The 19,112-nt window shown below is 39.4% G+C and overlaps 1 protein-coding gene across 10 annotated transcripts in view; it reads right to left on the reverse strand.

Moving 5' to 3' along the window:
• Nucleotides 1-19,112, reverse strand: part of Abi1 (abl interactor 1) — an 89,182-nt gene that overhangs the window by 27,641 nt on the left and 42,429 nt on the right. For 5 of the 10 annotated variants that reach the window (XM_005354757.1, XM_005354752.1, XM_005354748.1 and 2 more), the window contains exons 3-5: nucleotides 7,527-7,703; nucleotides 1,095-1,109; nucleotides 292-392 (exon numbers count right to left, since the gene is read on the reverse strand). In XM_005354757.1, coding sequence (XP_005354814.1) covers nucleotides 292-392; nucleotides 1,095-1,109; nucleotides 7,527-7,703 — 293 coding nt within the window. The remainder of the gene's footprint in view (nucleotides 1-291; nucleotides 393-1,094; nucleotides 1,110-7,526; nucleotides 7,704-19,112) is intronic. The other 5 variants (XM_005354758.1, XM_005354753.1, XM_005354750.1 and 2 more) reach the window with 1 other exon arrangement.

Here is a 19,112-nt window from a genome sequence, read left to right on the forward strand (position 1 = left end):
AGAGAGAAAGAGAGAAAGAGAGATTGAGATTGTAAAGCAGGAAGATTTCGTTTGGGATTCTGTTTAGGGAAGAAAGAATCAGTATCGGTCTGAGGTGTCCTGCCAAGCTGACACTGAGTATCATCACAGGACCCACGGGCCTTACCGGCTGTTCTCTGACCTTCACACACACACACACACACACGCACATACACGCACTCACAGAATAAATGAATGTAAAGGGTAGCACTACCAGAGAGAACATGCACTTAGGTCTCGGGAATTCTTAGTAGAATGCAGTTAAATTCATACCCCAAAGTCCCTCGGCCTGACACAGGAGGGCTTGGTGGTTTCTGCGTGGGAGGATTTGTTCTCGACAATGTGCCAGTTCTTGCAGGCTGGTTATTTCCGTGCTAAAATGTGGAAAGAAAGATTTTATTTTTGTATCAACTTGTTCTCTTGATGTTTTAACATGATGTCTTTTCCTTAACAACAGAATGTGAAATAAGGATTCCCAGACAGTACTAATACAGTTTGTCATTATATTTTAAAAGTTCAAAAGCCACCTGCATTCAGTTCTTCCTGTCATTTTGTGCTATTCATATCAATTTATGCAAAATACAGGTGAGACTACTAGATTTTATAATTTATTATTAGATAGTCACTGATATCGAATTTATTTGTATTCAAGAATCAGGATTATTAAAATACTTCAATAAACATTTATATGTGCATAAATGTAAACCACAAAGCTATCAATCTGCTAAAATACTCATCTCAAGTATAATCTTTATCCTGATCATTCAACAACAAAATAACATGACGTCTGGGAAACCTATCTCTAAGTCAATGGAAGCAAAGCAACTGTAAAAACATGAGCAAAGCAGAAACTGTTAGCAAGATTAATGTTCCTAAGGTGCAAACGTCAATATATCTTGGATATATTAACACAGCCAAGCTAACGCTGATTTGATCTAAGTTTCAGCATATGTAATCTATGTGAATCCTACAGGAAAAAGCAGACAGACATAAGAGTTTTCACATTTTAGTGGCTCTGCAGCCTCTGTCAACATAGAGGAAGTACTGTGGATCAAATGAGAAGTAATATGTCTTACCTTGGCTTTTAGCCACTTTATGTTGGCAAAAACAAAAAAGAGGGGAAAAAGTAGAAATTAATTCTAGGTAAGTTGTATCTGACAGGACAGGTTGACATTTATATTACTGAATTTATGTTAACAAGCTTTATCCGGCTATATTTCTTATACATTGTAGAAGAAAAGTACCTAAAGGAACTAGGGAAATGCTTGTGTGTTCCACTTGTTTTCCAACAGTACTGGGACTTGAACTCAGGACTGCATACGTTAGTCAAGCACTCTACCAATGAGCTACATCCAGCCACTAAGTTCCCAGACTGGACTTGAACTGATTTTGTGGTCCAGACAAGACTTGAGTTTATGATTCCCTTGTCTCAGCCTTTCCAGGCAGCTGGGATTACAGGCTTTTGTCACCAGGTCTAACTTATGAGTACTTTTAAAAAGAAGTAACTTTCTAAAGAAACTACTAATTAAGCCAATCTCAAGCAGGCCTAAAAATTTCTTGGGTTAGCATTTAACCCATGCATCTAATCCAACTGAATTACAGCTCATAGGGAGCTGGAAAGGCATCTCGACAGGTAAGTCTGCAGTGGCTTCTACAGGTGACAGCATCCAGCACCCACATGAGGCATTCCAGTGACAAGGGATCAAATGCCCTCTCTTCTGGCCTCCACAGGCACTGCACTCATGTGTACACAGACCCTGTACACACATATACACATAATTAAAGATAAAAATTTTTCATTTGACTCAAATAAGCGACAGTAAAGCAGATTTTTAATATGTGGAAGTCTCTAAATTAATCTTTAATACTACAAAAAATAAAGTAGATAAGTAATGAACAAACACATGTTTAAACATCATCAGCTATTAAGAGTGCATACTGCTTTAGAAGAGGCTTGAGGAGGAGCTGGGTATGGTGCCTTTAATCCCAGCTCTTGGGAGACAGAAACAATCAGATGTCTTCAGTCAAAGCCAGCCTGGTCTATGGAAGGACTTTTAAGCCAGTCAAAGCTACATAGTAAAACTCTGCCTCAAAATAAAATAAAAATAAAAACTCACAAGTTGTTTTCAAATTCAGAAAAGAATGTGGTCAAGCACACCTCAGTGTTTCAAAATAAAATCATTAAGCCCTGACTAAAGCCTGGGAATGCAGCTCACTTGGCAGAGTTCTGTGTAGCACACAGCAACATGGGGTTTCATTCCGAGCATCATATAGCCCACGTATGGTGGCATACTTCTGAAAACTCAGAATTAGGGAGGTTGGAGTAGCTACAAAGCAAGTGTTACACCAGTTTGGGATTTAAGACACCCTATCCCAAAAACAAAAACAAAAACATGGGTGGTGTGTTATGAAAAAGATATGTGCATGTATAAAACTGACAAGTAATAAAAACATTTAAAATACACACATACACACACACACACACACACACACACACACACACACACACACACAGAAAATATCTAACAGCAGCTTGGCCAAATTCTAACTGCAGAATGAACAGTCCGGAAACTCTCATTTCTAGACTATGTAAGTCTTGAGCAAACATACACTACTAGGAAGCTATACATTGCTATGTGCTTATTGAGCAGTTCAGCCACCATTGTAAATTATAGAAATGGCACTTTGATTGTAAAGACTACTTCTGTGAGAGACGACCAGCTGACACACCTGATTGTAAAGATTACTTCTGTGAGAGACGACCAGCTGACACACCTGAGATAATGTGCATGACTCTGTAATGCCAATCCTTATGTCACACTATTAAGAAAAAAAATCTATTTCTAGAGTTTGTCTATAAAGTTTTGAGATTTTAATTCTATCAATAACATCTGTTGTTCTCACAAGTATCCACATTTTTCAGATGACCTCAAAGGCAACATTAAGTAAAATCCTATGGAAGAATTTCAGATATCTTCTCATTTATATACAGTACTAGAACTTTGGTATTCCTCATTATTTAAATGATTCTTTCTCACTGTTGTCTAGAACCCTTGCTAATCACCATATCACACACCTAGGTATGAAGTAGTACATTTAGTTAAGGCCCTTGATAGGATCTACTAATGTATTACATGACCTATGTGTATCATGTATGTGTGCATATAGTTTATCACATAATATATAATTGTGCAAAAAAGTATTCTAAGTGCATTCTCGCATCTTTCTTTCAACTGTAAAAACAGAGACAAAACCAAAAACAGCTCAATATTTATATGTAATCTGTTCCCAAATGAAGGAACAATAAAATTAAATGGGAAATGAGTCTTTATATAACCCTGCAACTACACAACTGTGTAACTTTCAACCTTTGCTCAAGTTCAGCTTCCCCTGAATTAAACAGTTTATGTATCCAAATGGAAAGTGTTGTAAAATTAAGCTCTGTCTGTTTTGGTTTTTCAAGACAGGGTTTCTCTGTGTAACAGCTCTGGTTGTCCTGGAACTCGCTCTGTAGACCAGGCTATCCTTAAACTCACAGAGATCCACCTGCCTCTGCCTCCCAAGTGTTCGGATTAAAGGTGTGTGCCACCGCGACCCCTAACCCCAGCTAATCTCTGACTCTTAAGGCTCAAAATATAACTGCTAGCAGCTGGCAATACTGTATATAAAATGTCTACTTAAGTCTTCCCAAACTATACATAAACAAAATAAGACTTTTGTATTGCCTTACGATCTCTCTTCCTCCAAACATTTAAATTTATGAATGAGTAATTTCACTATTTACCTGGAATATGAATTCAAAGGTGTAGGGCCCTGGCCTCCCTTATTCCTGGAGTGCTTCTCGAGGACAATTTCTGGTCAGCATGACCAAGCATTTAACCCTTATTCCTGGGACACATTCAGTTTCTAGTCAGATGACTAGCATTCTGTTGGTTCCTGTTTTCCCCTTGCCCCACCTGGTTAAGTTCCTATTTTTCTCCTGCCCCGCCTGGTGGTTAGCTGCAGGGCATTCATTCTATTTGAGATATGGTAATTTCCCTACCTGCCTGGGTGGGGGTCCTTGTGCTGCAGTAGGTACTTAAGGGCTTCCCCAAGGCTGAATAAACGGCATTCGGTTGATCTCCTTACGAATGACCCTGGTCTCCCTGTGTGTTCTTTTTCTTTTCAATCTCCAGGCCCTCGCCCGAACCTCGGTACAGTGGCGCGCGGACTGTACCGAGGGTGTAACACCGAAATCGGGTGTTACAAAAGGCAATAGAATTCTTTGAGTACACTATTGTTCTCGCAATGAAACAAATTCTTTCCTTGAAGTAACTGATGAGCTCCCACTCATTTTAATAAAACTGAAGCTGTTTAAAGATCACAGTCCAACACAGATACTATAAAAAGTTAATGTCTGTACTGTAAAAAATAGTAAAACCAGAAGAGGTAGGCTAGACAGTTCAGCTGTTAAGAGCTCTTGTTGCCCTTACAGAGGCCCTAGAGCTCAGTTCCCATCACCTATATTCAAAGTGGTTCACAAATGACTGTATCTCTGTCTTCTTCTGATCTCCAGAGGGACCAAACATACACGGTACAAACACATGCACACACACACGGTACACACAGCACACGCGCGCACACACATACACACACACAGTATGCATAAGTGGTACACACGTGATCTACACACATGATACACATATAGGCAAAAACACTCAAGATACAAAAATAAATCTGAAAAAAGTTTAAAAGAACAATAATTGAGAGAGCATTAAAGCTGAGAAAGTCCTGGTATTCTGTATTTCTAGAAAGCAAACTGAAACTAAATTCCATAACTGACCAGAAACCCAGAGAAAATATCAACTAATTATAACCAGTAAAATGCTTCCTTGGTCTTCACCTGTTTTCACCACACAGACAATATACACAACAAACATTCCTCTTTAAGTTACAAACTAATTTAGAAATCTCTTCATTGTTATGCTTACCAAAAATAATTCTAAATTTCTCTACTGGTATTCAAGCCTTCTTTCCCTATGCTCACTTGAAAATGCAGCGCCGCTTACGATCATCGTCTACCACTGTTCTCCATGTGCGTACTCTGCACACTGGTTTCTCCTGTCAGTATCTTACAGTTTCCCAAAATCTAGCCAGATTTACTTTAGTTTATTTTTATTTTAAATTCCTAATAAAATTACAGATACCATATACTTTTTAGAATATAATGTATTAAGTACATTTACATTCTATTTAAATATGCATAATCCAGTAAAAGAAAGCCCAAGTATAGCATACACAAATTCCAAAACACTAAAATTTGTATTGCAAATAAGATGGAATATTAACCTTAAGAGTATGAAAACTGTGGGAGCCCATGTATGACTCAAAACCTTGGATATAAAATGTGGTAGCTACAAAAATAAGATTAATCTATTTAGATACGGTATTTAAAATTATGTATCTTGAAAAATCCGAACAGGAATTTCAACAAAAGCACCATTAAGAAACAATATCAGATGTCATCTTCCATAACAGAGAGCGTACACTTCCCTGCCCCTTCTTTTTACTTTTCCAAGACAGGGTTTCTCTGTGAAACAGTCCTGGCTGTCCTGGAACTCATAGAGATCCATCTGCCTCTGCCTCCCAAGTGCTGGGATCAAAGATGTGTGCCACAATGCCCAGTGAGAGCATAAACTTAACAAGTCATTAAGAAATTAAACTGCATCTGGGAAGAGCTGAGGTTGGGGAGGAAAGAGAACAGACCAAAATACAATGTATGAAATTTTTAATTAAAAAAGAAATCAGATTCCTAAATATAAATATGAACCAAAGACAAAATAATAATAATTACAGGACCTGGTAGAGTTTGTCTATACTTAAAATGCTCATTTTAAAATAAATTTAATTCTTTCTGCCTCATAATTTTAGGCTTGCATAATTTATCATTAATGAATGGCGGAGTTTCTTCAGATCTTTTTAAGCAGCAAGGGGACTGGTTGGTCAGTTTGGTCAGGTTTCTTGTTTATTTGACCCAGCTGACCAGGGTGTAGACCACTATGTAGACCAGGCTTGCCTTTAAGTCTGTGGTCACCCTGTTCCTTCTGCCTCCTGGTCCTGTAGTATTTCTTCTGAGATAGGATCTAACTACAAAACCCACTTACTAGAACAGGCTAGCCTCAACTCAAGAGATGCACCTGCCACACCCAACTCTGGTATTATTTCCTAATTTCACACAAAACTATGATCCTATAGAAGAAAAGTAAGTTAAGAGTATAAAAACTTACAGAAGTCATAAAAACCAAGGGAAAAAAGCAGTGATGAGACAGGGGGAAAAGGTAGCTGTGTATGTGTATAATTTGTATATGTACAGATAAATGTGACATTCATCAGTTTCATATTGGTTTCCCTTAGATAAGACTAACCTCAAACTTATTATGTGAGCAAGGATGGTGTTGAGCTCCAAATTTCTCATGCTCCTGCCTCCCTATGCAAGTGCTGGGGACCGCAATACTGTACCACCACTGTGCTGCTGGGGCTTAAATCCAGGGCTGTGTTCACGCTAGGCAAGCACTCTACCAAACATGTCAGTTTCTAAAATATACTGTTTTCACTGGCCACCCACCCTTCTACAAGTCTTGATGTAAAATATTTAGTTACAAAAACAATGTGATTATATTTCAGAAGTATATACTTAAAACTGATTAGTAAAAATTGGGGATAATAAATATCTTGCCATAATAAGCACTTTTCTAAAAAAAGTTTTAAAGTTTGCATTTTTTAGTAGTTAGAAAACCATATAGTTACACAAACATTTAGGAACAAAAGGACAAATTATTTACAATTTATTTTCTAAATCAATCAATTAAAATTTTTTTTTTTAAAAAAATGGTTCTGTCAAGTTTTGTGTCTATTTGGGCTTTTATTGTTGTTGTAAAGTAATCCAGCATTATGTGTAGAGGAGAAAACTTTGGGGAGTCTGCTTTCTCCTTCCACCGTGAAAGTTCTAAGAACAGAACTCAGGTTTAAAGGTTTTTGGTGGCAAGTGCCTTCACCTGCTAAGCCTTCTCAGCAACCCAGCTTTTTCAAGTTTTTCTGAGTAATGCCTATTCTGTGAATAAAAATTTTGCTCCAAGCTTAGTGAAACATTTACCTTACATTAAATTAATCTAGATGGCTGGAGAGATGGCTCAGCAGTTAAGAGCCCTGGCTATCCTTGCAGAGGACCCAGATCCCCTTCGCACAGTGGCTCACAACTATCCATAACTCATTTCCAGAAGATCTAGAGGATCCAACGCCCTCATTTGACCCTTGAAGGCACCAGACATGCATGTAGTACACATACACATATACAGGCAAAACAACCATACACTTATATCTTTAAAATAAATAAATATTCTATGAAAACTGTAAATGCTAACTGCTAGCTAAAGGGAATCTATCAAATAAGAAATCCTATCACAATTTCTATCCAAAATCCTTATTGAAAATTCAAAGTAATCCACACTTATGAAATACAAAATGCTTACCTTAACTCCATGGCCCACATCATCCAGAACTGTGTAGTCGATAGGTTTCCGAATATACCTGACAGGGCGCTCCATATTTGCAGGTGCTATTATTTTGTGACTTCTTGATGTATTCTTATTTGTTGTCAAAATACCAATCTCTCTTCGAGCCACTTTTTCTTTATGAATATCCACAGTCTATATTTTAAATTTAAATAGAGCAAGAAAATATTATTTGGTATAGTAGATAATATATACGCTGTCCATATGCATTGGACCATGGAGCTGTATTTTTTTTTTTTTTTTAGACAGAGTTTCTCTATGTAGTTTTGGAGCCTGTCCTGGAACTAGCTCTTGTAGATTCATCTGCCTCTGACGCTGGATATAAAGGTGTGTGCTCTTGTACCTATTTTCTAATGAGTATGTCTCTTCTTTCAAAATTAATTAGGTAAATTAATTTCCTTAAGACTCCAATCAGGAAATACTTAATAGATTTTCTAAAGCGACTGTTGGAGGAAATTGTCTCTTAGAAATCTGGACTGTGTGGAAGGAAAGAGAAGGGCTACTTGCTCACTTTTACTGTATTAATGGACACAACACTAAATCAGTGATTTCAGCACAATGACATGAGCGCTGCAGTGACACGCGCAGATTACCTGAATTACTATAAATGTGTGCAGTGCAAGCAAGTTGAAAAGGTTTCACATGAAGGCTTTACAGACTGACAAAATTTAAAAGATAAACACAAGTATAAAAGGTAAATATGGAAATCACTGAAGGCAGAAAGAACTACACATGGCAGTTGTGAAAGGAAAAAAAACTTTTAAGAGCAAAGGTTATGGTTATCAGCAAGCCTCCTACATACCTGTCTGGTTATGAAACGTTTTAAAATACAACATTTGTGGAGAGTCAGAGAATATAACTCACTTCCAGCATGTACAAGGCCCTGGGTTCCACCTCAGCAAATAAAAATACATTTAAAACTTTCATTTAGTCATCAAAATCCACAAACTGGATAGTAGGCTGGGAAGGGCTCAGCTGTTACCAGCATAGACAAGGTCCTGGGTTTGATTCCTTCCATTGAAGAGGAAATAATGACTAAATGGGCAACATATTCTCTTTATCTTTGCTTTGTTTTTCATGTGAGACACTCACTGTCTTACTATGTAGCCCTGCTGAGCCTGGAGCTTGCTTATGCTGACCACGATGTCCTGGCCGCAAATTTACAAAGATCCACCTGCCAGCATTTTTGTCTCCCGAGTGTGTCCAGCTTTGTATGGAGGCATCTCCTGTCCTCTTTATATGGAGGCATCTCCTGTCCTCTTTGCACCTTAGTGGAACAGGACTCAGTCGCCTGAACAAATACTGAATGTTGATTGTTTATTTCCCTGTTGAGAGAGAGTCTCTCTATAGAGCTCTCTGGCAATTCTGAAATTCTTTGTAGACCAGACTAGCCCTGAGCTCACAGAGATCCACCTGCCTCTACCTTGCAGTGCTGGAATTAAAGGTGTGTGCAACCATGCCAAGCACAATATACTGGTTCTTGCAGTTGCCATGAGTGATGTGTTCTTTAACCTAGAGCCTCCTATCTTCCAACAGAATCCATGAAATAGTATTAAATTATCTATTACCCTGATCCGTGATTCTTTAAATTTGGATTTGGGTAGTAAGAATGAAAACACTGGCAAAGACAGAGCTTGCTGAGAATGGAAGAAGCTGATTAACAGAGATTGACAAGAATTCATGAGAACTATCAATGACCCTCTATTTTATTATTTATAATGAAGCTAAATTAAGAGACAGTTTCAGGGGCTGGAGCACATCGGCTGCTCTTCCAGAGGTTTTGAGTTCAATTCCCAGCACCCACACCGTGGCTCACAACCGTCTATAATGGGACCTAATGCCCTCTTCTGGCAAGCAGGTGTACATACAGATAGTGCTTCATATACATAAAATAAATAAAACTTTAAAAATTATTTTTTTAAAAAAGAGATAGTTTCAGGATGAGTACCTGGGAGTAGGCAAATCTGTAGACAAAAGCCTCAATAATTCCCTAGTTATTGTCAACTCCCTTCCAGATGGGAAAAACATGTGTCATGCTAACAGCCTCAAGAGGTCTACCCCATGAGCAGCTAGAATTAAGATTTATCTGGTGGAAGGGGAGCAAGTAATGCTCTAAATATTTTCAGATAACAATCAGAAACTGAATGGAGTGTAAAGGAGAAAAGTGTGTACCTACCTACTGTTGCTAGAGCCAGGCAAATCTTTGGCTAATGTTTTGGAAGGTAACAGGTAAGGTATGGAACACTTGTTAAAAAAACAGCAACAAGCCGGGCGATAGTGGCGCACGCCTTTAATCCCAGCACTCGGGAGGCAGAGGCAGGCGGATCTCTGTGAGTTCAAGACCAGCCTGGTCTACAGAGCTAGTTCCAGGACAGGCTCCAAAGCCACAGAGAAACCCTGTCTTGAAAAACAAAACAAAACAAACAAACACAAAAAAAAAAAAAAAACAGCAACAACTGAGCTGGAGAGATGCCCAGCAGTCATACACCTACTGCTCTCGCAGAGGTTTCTGTTCCCAGCACACACGTGACTTCTTACAACCACTATAACATCAATGCCAAAAGATCTGATGCCTGCTCACAGCCTTCACGGACACTAGGCATACACATGATGTACACATACATATGTATTACACACCTGAAGGCCAAACAATCATACACATAATTTTTTTTAAGGGAGGGAAAAGAGGCTGGAGAGACGGTTGGGCAGTTAAGAGCACCGACTGCTCTTCTGGAGGACTCAGGTTCAATTCCCAGCATCCACAGTGAAGCTCACAACTGTCTGTAACCACAGTTCCAGGGGACTGAATGTCATCTTCTAGTCTCCAAATGCATGAGGCACAACCAAGGTACAGACATACATGCAGGCAAAACACCCATACACATAAAAATTAATAGAAAAAAGGCAGAAAGAAGGAAAGGGAGGAGGAACACTGTGTTGGGATAATTATTACCATCGATCCTTTGTAACACCTCAACCATGTTTTTACAGAAGACTTGTCTCCTGTGACAAGTCCCACTAGGAGAAACTTCCTGACATAAGCCGTCTGCATACTGATCAGTCTATGGACTTTACAATATAGACAGATATCAAAACGCTGTCGAAAGTAACTGGAACATAAGAAACTAGATCAAAGAATCTAGAAAATTCTTAATGTCAGCTCTAACTTTTCTATTTAAAAAAATCAAGAAATGTTCTCTTCTGCGTTTTTCTGAGGCGTAGATAAGGAGGTGGGGTGAGGGAGGATGGGAGGAGCGGGAGGAGGAAAAGGAACGGAACTAGAATAGGTATGTAAAATGAGAAAAAAAAATCATTTTAAAAAATAAATAAATCTAAATAAAAAAATTAAAGGCAGGGTACCATAAGCAGCCCATACTGACCTCAAACTTAAGGCAATCCTTTCTCAACCTCCTAATCGCTGAGATTTGAAATGCATGTAAAAGCCACCATGTCTGATTTTTATCAAAAAAATTTTAGAGATGCTACCTTGTCCATAAGCAATATGCAACATTAAGACAGACTTTAAAAACAATGATATTACATACAGATTGAGGCCAAGTCAATGAAAGGGTGTAAACCTTATTGTCTCTGCCAAAAAGTAGTATGACTATAGCTGTTAACTCAGGTCTTTCCGCGGTATATGGGACTTTGGGCGGACCAAAAAAATAAGTTTCCATTAATTAGCATGAAGTCACCACACCACTCAAAACAAAAAGGAAATGGCTTCTGTGAACTGGTGCAAAGCTGTTCTCTCCAGTATCACCCTGCCCTACAGACTCTACTACCCTTTATAACTCTCCCTCAGAGAAAAAGAATTAGAGCTGTCACTTAAACAAATGTAAATCATTTTAGGCGGCTGTTGAGCACTGTCTGGCACTACTGGATAGAGAAAAGCAACTTCTTCAGAGGGATAAATTCCTGCTTCGAGTGGCGTTCTCGGTGGGAAAGGGAAGCTAGTGAGCATTCTTTCTTGGTAGAGCTTCCACTGTGGCCTTCACTGCTGCGTGCATGATACATGATTATACTGTGAACGTTCATACACTCTATGGCCACCACACAGAGTCCGTGTGGAAATGCACCAGTGGCTTTAACATTTTACATTATTTTGGCCCCTTTCAATACAAGTCTCTCTGTGCACAGATATTACTTACCAATGCTTCTGGTAAGAGCAATCTCTATTGCAGTGGCCTCTAATTTAAATCCTATACCTGCCTGACACAACTACTAAGTATTCCTGTGTTGAAAAGACCCCTAATTTAGGTTGTCTATTGAAATCCAATTACAAACAAGATTGGAAGGGGCTAACACTTTCTCATATCACAAAGAAAAGGCATATTTGAGAATGCAGCTAAGGATAGAAATACAGTTCAGAGGCAGAGCACTTTTCTAGCATGTCAAAGGCCCTGGGTTCTGAGGGAGACAGAGAGAGAGACAGAGTCAGGCTCTCTCCTAAGGCATCTCAGGTTCCTATGGAAGCCTGGCTGTTCCACCTATTTTATTTGGTCTAAGCCAACCCTCATGGTCCATTGCAGCTGTTGGTTCAGTGGTTCCCTAAGGGCCTGGGCCTAGGTCAGTGATGATTCAACCAGGCTCAAAGCCTATAAACGTCCAATAGGTGTCAAACAGGCTTCCATATTGTTCACTCTTCATGCAGGCGAGACAGAATTGAAAATAAATGTTGTTGCTCTGTCTTGTGGGCAGAACCTAAAGACATTTGCATGGACCTACTCCAAATTCTCCTGGAGCACATTCTTTTATTTTGCTGAATCCTGTGCTGTTCACAAACTGTGAAGATTAATTTAGTTAAAGATCGACCATATGGGCATTCATATACTCATTAGTAAGGAGTCACTGTCTGATAAAAATGAAGTCTGCACTGGCCACTGCTGTCAGTCACTCTTCATATCAAACACAACACATCCACCATGAAAGTAGATCTAAAATGATTTATTTCATTAACGGGCTACCACCTCCTCTCAGAACTGAGTCTTGGAAAGGGTCATTTTACATGCTAGTAGCAGACTGGCTCCATAGGACTCTGGCTGTTGTCCTTCTAGCTTTTATTGGTCCTCACTCTTGAAGGTCCTCACTCTTTTTGCAGGGTCTAGTATTGGCTATTGCAAAAGAAGCACCTGATCAGCCAGCCATACTATTATAACCCTTGATAGCATCAGGTTTTTTATGGTAACAATCTGACAGTGTGCTTTTAAATGACAAGAGTCACTCAAGAATGGACTGTTAGCTGAGGTACTGATAGCCTTCTACATTTTCCACCCACAAGCATCTTATATTGCTAAACTGGAACAGCTAAAAAAAAAAAAAAAAAAACTCAAGAGAGTCTCACACAGTGTTCAGCCACTTTGCTTTGTAAGTCTGCCTGCTCTTCTAGGATACTGTGAAGGGTAATGTTCCTTTTTCATCATCTTTCTGTCTCTGTTCTAAATGTGCCTTCCCTAATACCATAGGTTTCCCTAAAGCCCCCACTATGCCATGTGGTTGCCTGCTGCCACATAGTTTAACCCTAAAACAACTCAAGCTGCTCACTTTTTTTCTCCTCTTCAAAGAATTCTCTCTTCTAGGCAGCCCACAATTTACAGCTTGCTTGCTCTAGGATTTTTCCTTTAAACTCTTAATAAAATTGCCCTCAAGCTTACTCCCAAAACATGTACCTCAAAATACAGAAAGGGTCAGGTATGATACAGTTTGGTTGGAAGAGTGTTTGCCTACCATATACATACACTCAGGAGGTAGAGACAGAAACATGAGACATTCAAGGCCTTGGCTACTTAAGGAAAGAGACCAGCTTGAACAACAACCAGCCTCAACAAGCAAACAAAAACAAAACTTGAGCCCTTAACCAATAACTCAGCAAAGGAGGACCTGGGGTATAGCTCAGTAGAAGAGTATGTATTTAGTGTGCCCTGAGTCTGATCCCTAGGAACACAAGAGGGGCAAAATAAAGTTTGTAAACAGACAATTCTCCAAAGAAGATAGGGAAGATAATGCACACATGGTTAAGTACACTGTTCATCATGGCTCCCAGTTATGGCACCATGGGAATCAGAGTGTCCAGCATAAAAAGACCTCTATAAGTTTAATTAAAATATCCTTTTTCTTCTTGCATCTACATATTTCCACCAACAGGCCTTAAATATTGATATGTGATACACTGACTCTGTGACAGTGAGAGTAAGTCAACAACCCGGCACCTAGGAGACACATCTCAAAAGGGAAAGAGAAAGGAGGTATGGATCTATCTCTGAGATCACACCTGGACCTTCCCAAAAGAAAATCCTCTGGTACAATTACCACAAACCATGCGAACATTCTAAATTTAACTGACTTGGCATGGCCTGCTCAAGCCCTCACAGACAGTTCTGACTATGATTTTCCTTAACCTCATACAACAGCCTCTTGGGAACAAGAAGATGCTCAAAGTCCTTGATTCTTTCATGAAAAACACCTGTCAATACCTCCAGGTATCTGTTCTATCCCCATTCCTACATCTATCATTCCAAAGGACAAATGAATGCCACCTAACTGGTGGCACAGATAAAAAGAACAGATTGTACTGCTTGCCTTCAGGTACACTCTCCAAATTAAGGAACTAATAACACGAACTGAAGTGAGAAGCCTACGGCTATCCAAGATGGCATACTAGAGAAACTGTCATCCTATGCTCTCCAACTGAAGCAGGCAGGGGGCAATTCTAAATAGCCCACTGTTTAAAAAAGCAACCCTAAAGGAATGTACAGCTGTAGAATACTTCCTGTGTAAAAATCAAGGATTAACAAGGAACATTGTGACTTGTAACTAGAGGTGGTCATAAGAGACCTTCAAGTGTTTAAGAAAGGCTATTCTTGAGGGAGTAGAGGAATCCCACAGGAAACGACTAAGTTAATTAGGTATGTTCTGAGGCAATTATTCAGAAACTGGAAATCATCCAATCAGATTTGCAATTTGTCCCTGGCTAGCTAAAGCAATACTGGTTGTCACCAGACAACCACCTTGGCCCTAAGAGCATTTGTGACAGTTCAATTCAATAGCCTGGTTTGTTCCGGATGACAGAATAGCAATTCCTTCTGCAAGACAAGGCCATGTGTGCAAAATGTATCCTGCAATACCTAGATTCATGCCTTAAGCCAAGTGGAAAGTCAGTACAAGAACTCAGAGAAAGCCACCTGGCTCTCGAAACCTCAATTATAATGTCTTTCTTCTTCTAAGTTAAACAGAACAGATCCGGTACTGGCCCCTATCAGAGTTATTATTGACCAACAAATGTGCAATCATGAGAACTTTTACCAGAAATCAAGAAGTACAGCAAGCAGGGGCGAACCTTGGTAAAAGGTAATCTTATGTATACTTGGACCTGAGTGTTTCTATCTATCTTGTGAAGACAGGCATTGACTCTTTGCTCTATATTTTCTTCTTAGAGCACAGTTGTACTGGATACAGTCCTGGGGTCTACAAATAATGTATCCCTCTGGAGATGTGGGAAGGTTTTGCTTCTTGTATAGTGTATTAAAGATGTCATCTCAGGGCAAAGGTGTCAAGGTAAAAGCAGAGCTCACTTCACATTCCAATAGTCTGTATTCTCTAACATGTGTTCCCTTCCCTAGAGATGACATTCTTGCAACACGTTGAACTACATCACTGAAGATGTGGTGTCAAGGCCAGTAAGATGGCTCAGCTGGTAACTGCATTTTGCTACCAAGCTGGATGACCTAAGTTTGATTCCTGAGACCCATATAGTGGACAGAAAGAGCTGATCTCCATGGTGAGATATATTTATGTGTACACACACACACACACACACAAATTTTTTTAATTAAAAAATAAAAGAAGTTATTACAGGATGTCCTGATCCTATTCAGTCTTCCATGGAGCTGAGGGCACAAATGCTAACATTCTATTATTCTCATGAGTGAAGTCCTATGTCCTCTACAACATCTATGAAACCTTGTTTGTCTGCATGGAGGGCAAAATCTTAAGACACTTCACAGTTGTTTGTGGTTTTTGTTTGAACAGGATTTTGCAGGGAAGAGAAAAGGGCTGTAGAGATGGCTTGGTGGTTTAAGAATGCTTATTACTATCATTTTTGGGTTTTTTTTTTTTTTGGTTTTTCGAGACAGGGTTTCTCCGTGGTTTCGGAGCCTATCCTGAACTAGCTCTTGTAGACCAGGCTTGTCTCGAACTCATAGAGATCCGCCTGCCTTGCCTCCCGAGTGCTGGGATTAAAGGCGTGCGCCACCACCGCCCGGCTTGTTTTTTGTTTTTGTGACAAGGTTTTTCTGTAGCTTTGAAGCATGTCCTGGAACTAGCTCTTGTAGACCAGGCTGGACTTGAACTCACAGATATCTGCCTGCCTCTGCCTCCCGAGTGCTAGGATTAAAGGCATAAGGCACCACCACCCTGCTCGCTTATTGCTGTCTTATAGAGGGTCCAGGTTTGGTTCCAAACATCCACATCAAACAGCTCACTATAGCCTATTAAATCTAGCTCCAGAGAAGCTAACACCCTATTCTGGACTCTGGATACACACATGCCATTCACACAGAGAACATACATACATACAGATAAATGGAAATAAAATTAATCTTTTTTTTTTGGTTTCTCGAGACAGGGTTTCTCTGTGGCTTTGGAGTCTGTCCTGGCACTAGCTCTGTAGACCAGGCTGGTCTCGAACTCACAGAGATCCACCTGCGTCTGCCTCCAGAGTGCTGGGATTAAAGGCGTGCGCCACCATCGCCCGGCTAAAATTAATCTTTTAAAGATGACTTTTGTGATAGAAAAGATTCATACCCTTTGATTCCCTCAGTAATTTTGAGAACTACCTAATATAAGTTATTGGTATTATAAGATGTAGAGTTGTATTCTTAGAATGCCTCTAAACTTTCTTTTATTTCTTTTGTTTCTTTTTTAGAGACAGGGTTTCTCTGTGTAGCCCTGGATGTACTAGAACTCTGTAGACAAGGCTAGTCTTGAACTCAAAGAGATCCACCTGCCTCTGCCTCCCGAGAGCTGGGATTAAATCATGCACCCCACCTCCACCACCAGGCTGTAAACTTTCTTTTCTATGGTGGAGCAATAGAAACCATAGCCTTATACATGCGAGTTAAGTGTTCCAGCACTGAGCTACATCTCAGTTTCATCATTTCAAGAGATGCAGTGCAACTTAGCTAAGCACTAATTGTAGTTAAATTCTACCTGTCATGAAATTAAGGAATCTACAGCTCCTCAAAGGGGAAACAATGAAATCTTGTTTGGAAGTAGAAGAGATAGACACTACTTGCTTTCACTCTTTCCTAACTCTCCTGAATTTTTACTCCATCTCCTTCACAAGGGCACTTTACAATATTAATCTGAGATGTATTGTTTGTCAACTCTGCTTAGTAAACTCATCCACACTCAGACAAACTGCCATGTACATATAGACACTTTCCTCTTGTTCCTCTGGTGATGCCTCAAAACAAATACAGCATAAACCAAACACATACGTCTGCTCAAGTGTATTTTTGAAGACTCACTCTACTTCAGTTCTCTAGTAAGTTATATACAGCCTTTATTTCATATTTGTTTTTTACATCTTGCCACATCTACCTTTAAATGTCAGAAACCTGCTTCCTTCTATTTCAAATCCTTCAATCCTACGTTACTACATGTCTCTCACATCAACTCTTACATTAGTCTTCTAACTGGTCCACAGACACGCAATCTATTCTTTAAAACATAACCACATGAATTTTACCTACCTCCTGCCAAAAGAAGGCACCCAGAAAGAAAACAAGTTTCTTAGCCCCTAGAACACCCCACATGGTTCTGGTCTTCAAGGGAAAAGTAAGTTCAAGAAGGCTCACCTACCTTCCCTATGTGTCTACATGGTGCTTCTGAAAGTCAACTTTTGCTCACTCTCCTGCCTCTTACATACTGCACATGTATTGAATATATTAGTTTAAATGACTTGAAAATTTCTCCTATCCAGTATTCTGATTCACAAGAATCCAAATCATATTCTGTCCAGAAATGTACATCCCACTAATAAGAGTTATCCCAATAGAAAGGGGCCTGGAACAATGAGATCCAGTGATTTAATACTAACACCTCCCCCCCAAAAAAAGGGGCATGAAGTCAGAAAACTCAGGTTTGAATACTGGCTCTTTAACTTAATTGTTATAAAATTTTATACAGTTTTTAACCCATTAAGATTCTATTTTGATAGGGCTGACAATTAAGCTAAGTAACAAAGTGACAGCATATGCAAGGTCTTTGATTTGGTATATAAAACATACATGTGTGCACACCCACCCATCCTGATTATTGTATCAGAATCTATAATACTGCTTAATACAAAGTGCACTCAAATTTTTTACAAATCTGGATCGATGCAGTGGCCCACTCCTTTAATCCCCTCAGGAGGCAGAGGCAGGTAGACCACAAAAAAAAAAAAATACATCAACTATAAATCTCATTTATCAAACTAACCAGTTCTACATTCCCAGATTAAAATCAAAGCATTTCATGCTGGGCATGGTCTATACAGTGAAAAACTGTCTCATAAAAATAAACAAATAATAAAATAAATAGAGCATTTCTCAGATGTAAGAACCTAGACACATCGTGCTATGTACTGTAAAAATAATGGAAATCCTGTTCAAACTTCAGTTTTTCTACCAGCAACAGGATTGTGAACAGCGTCTGGGAGCTAGCTGATAAGCACTAGGTCCTGTCTAATGAAAACACACGAGGAGAAGGTGGACAGACACTGAAAGACACAGCTAATTTCTAAACAACAGCGGGTGGGGACTGCTGAGACGGCTCTACAGAGAAGAGCACTGGCTGCTCTTCCGGGAGCCAGGCTTCATTCCCAGCACCCACCTGGTGGTTTACAGTCATCCGTAATTCTGGTTAGAACCTCTTCTGACCGTCACTGGCACTAGGCACAAACATGGTACACAGATAGATATACATGCAGGCAAAACACCCATACACACAAAATTTTAATTAAAAAATAATAAATATTCTACCCAAAAAAAATGAGTGTTGTTAGAACACTCAGACATGCCGGGCAGTCACACGCCTTTAATCCCAGCACTCAGGAGGCAGAGAGAAACTGTTTGAAGCCAGCCTAGTAGACCTATAGAGCGAGTTCCAGGACAGCCAGAGATACAAAGAGAAACCCTGTCTCGAGAAAAAAAAGAACACACTGACATAAACCCCAAACCTCTCTTCTCCTATACACATTAACAGTACAGTGCTATTTTTTTGATGGGTGCGCAAACTGAATGTTTAAATGAAGGTAAATGTTTGTTTATTTATTTAAACATTTATTATTTCCTTATGGTGAAAAACTTTAAAAATCATTTGTAACTCTCCTATTTTTTATCTAGACTTTTAAAACAGACTATTATTGATATCCATAGTCGCTTTACTACTATTCAGTAACAAGTTAATTCACTAATTCATATTCTCCAGCTCTCTACCTTCACACACACACACATACACACACACACACACACACACACACACACACACACACACACACAC

The sequence above is a fragment of the Microtus ochrogaster genome, chromosome 16, assembly GCF_000317375.1.
Source record: "Microtus ochrogaster isolate Prairie Vole_2 chromosome 16, MicOch1.0, whole genome shotgun sequence".
NCBI classification, from domain to species: Eukaryota; Metazoa; Chordata; class Mammalia; order Rodentia; family Cricetidae; genus Microtus; species Microtus ochrogaster.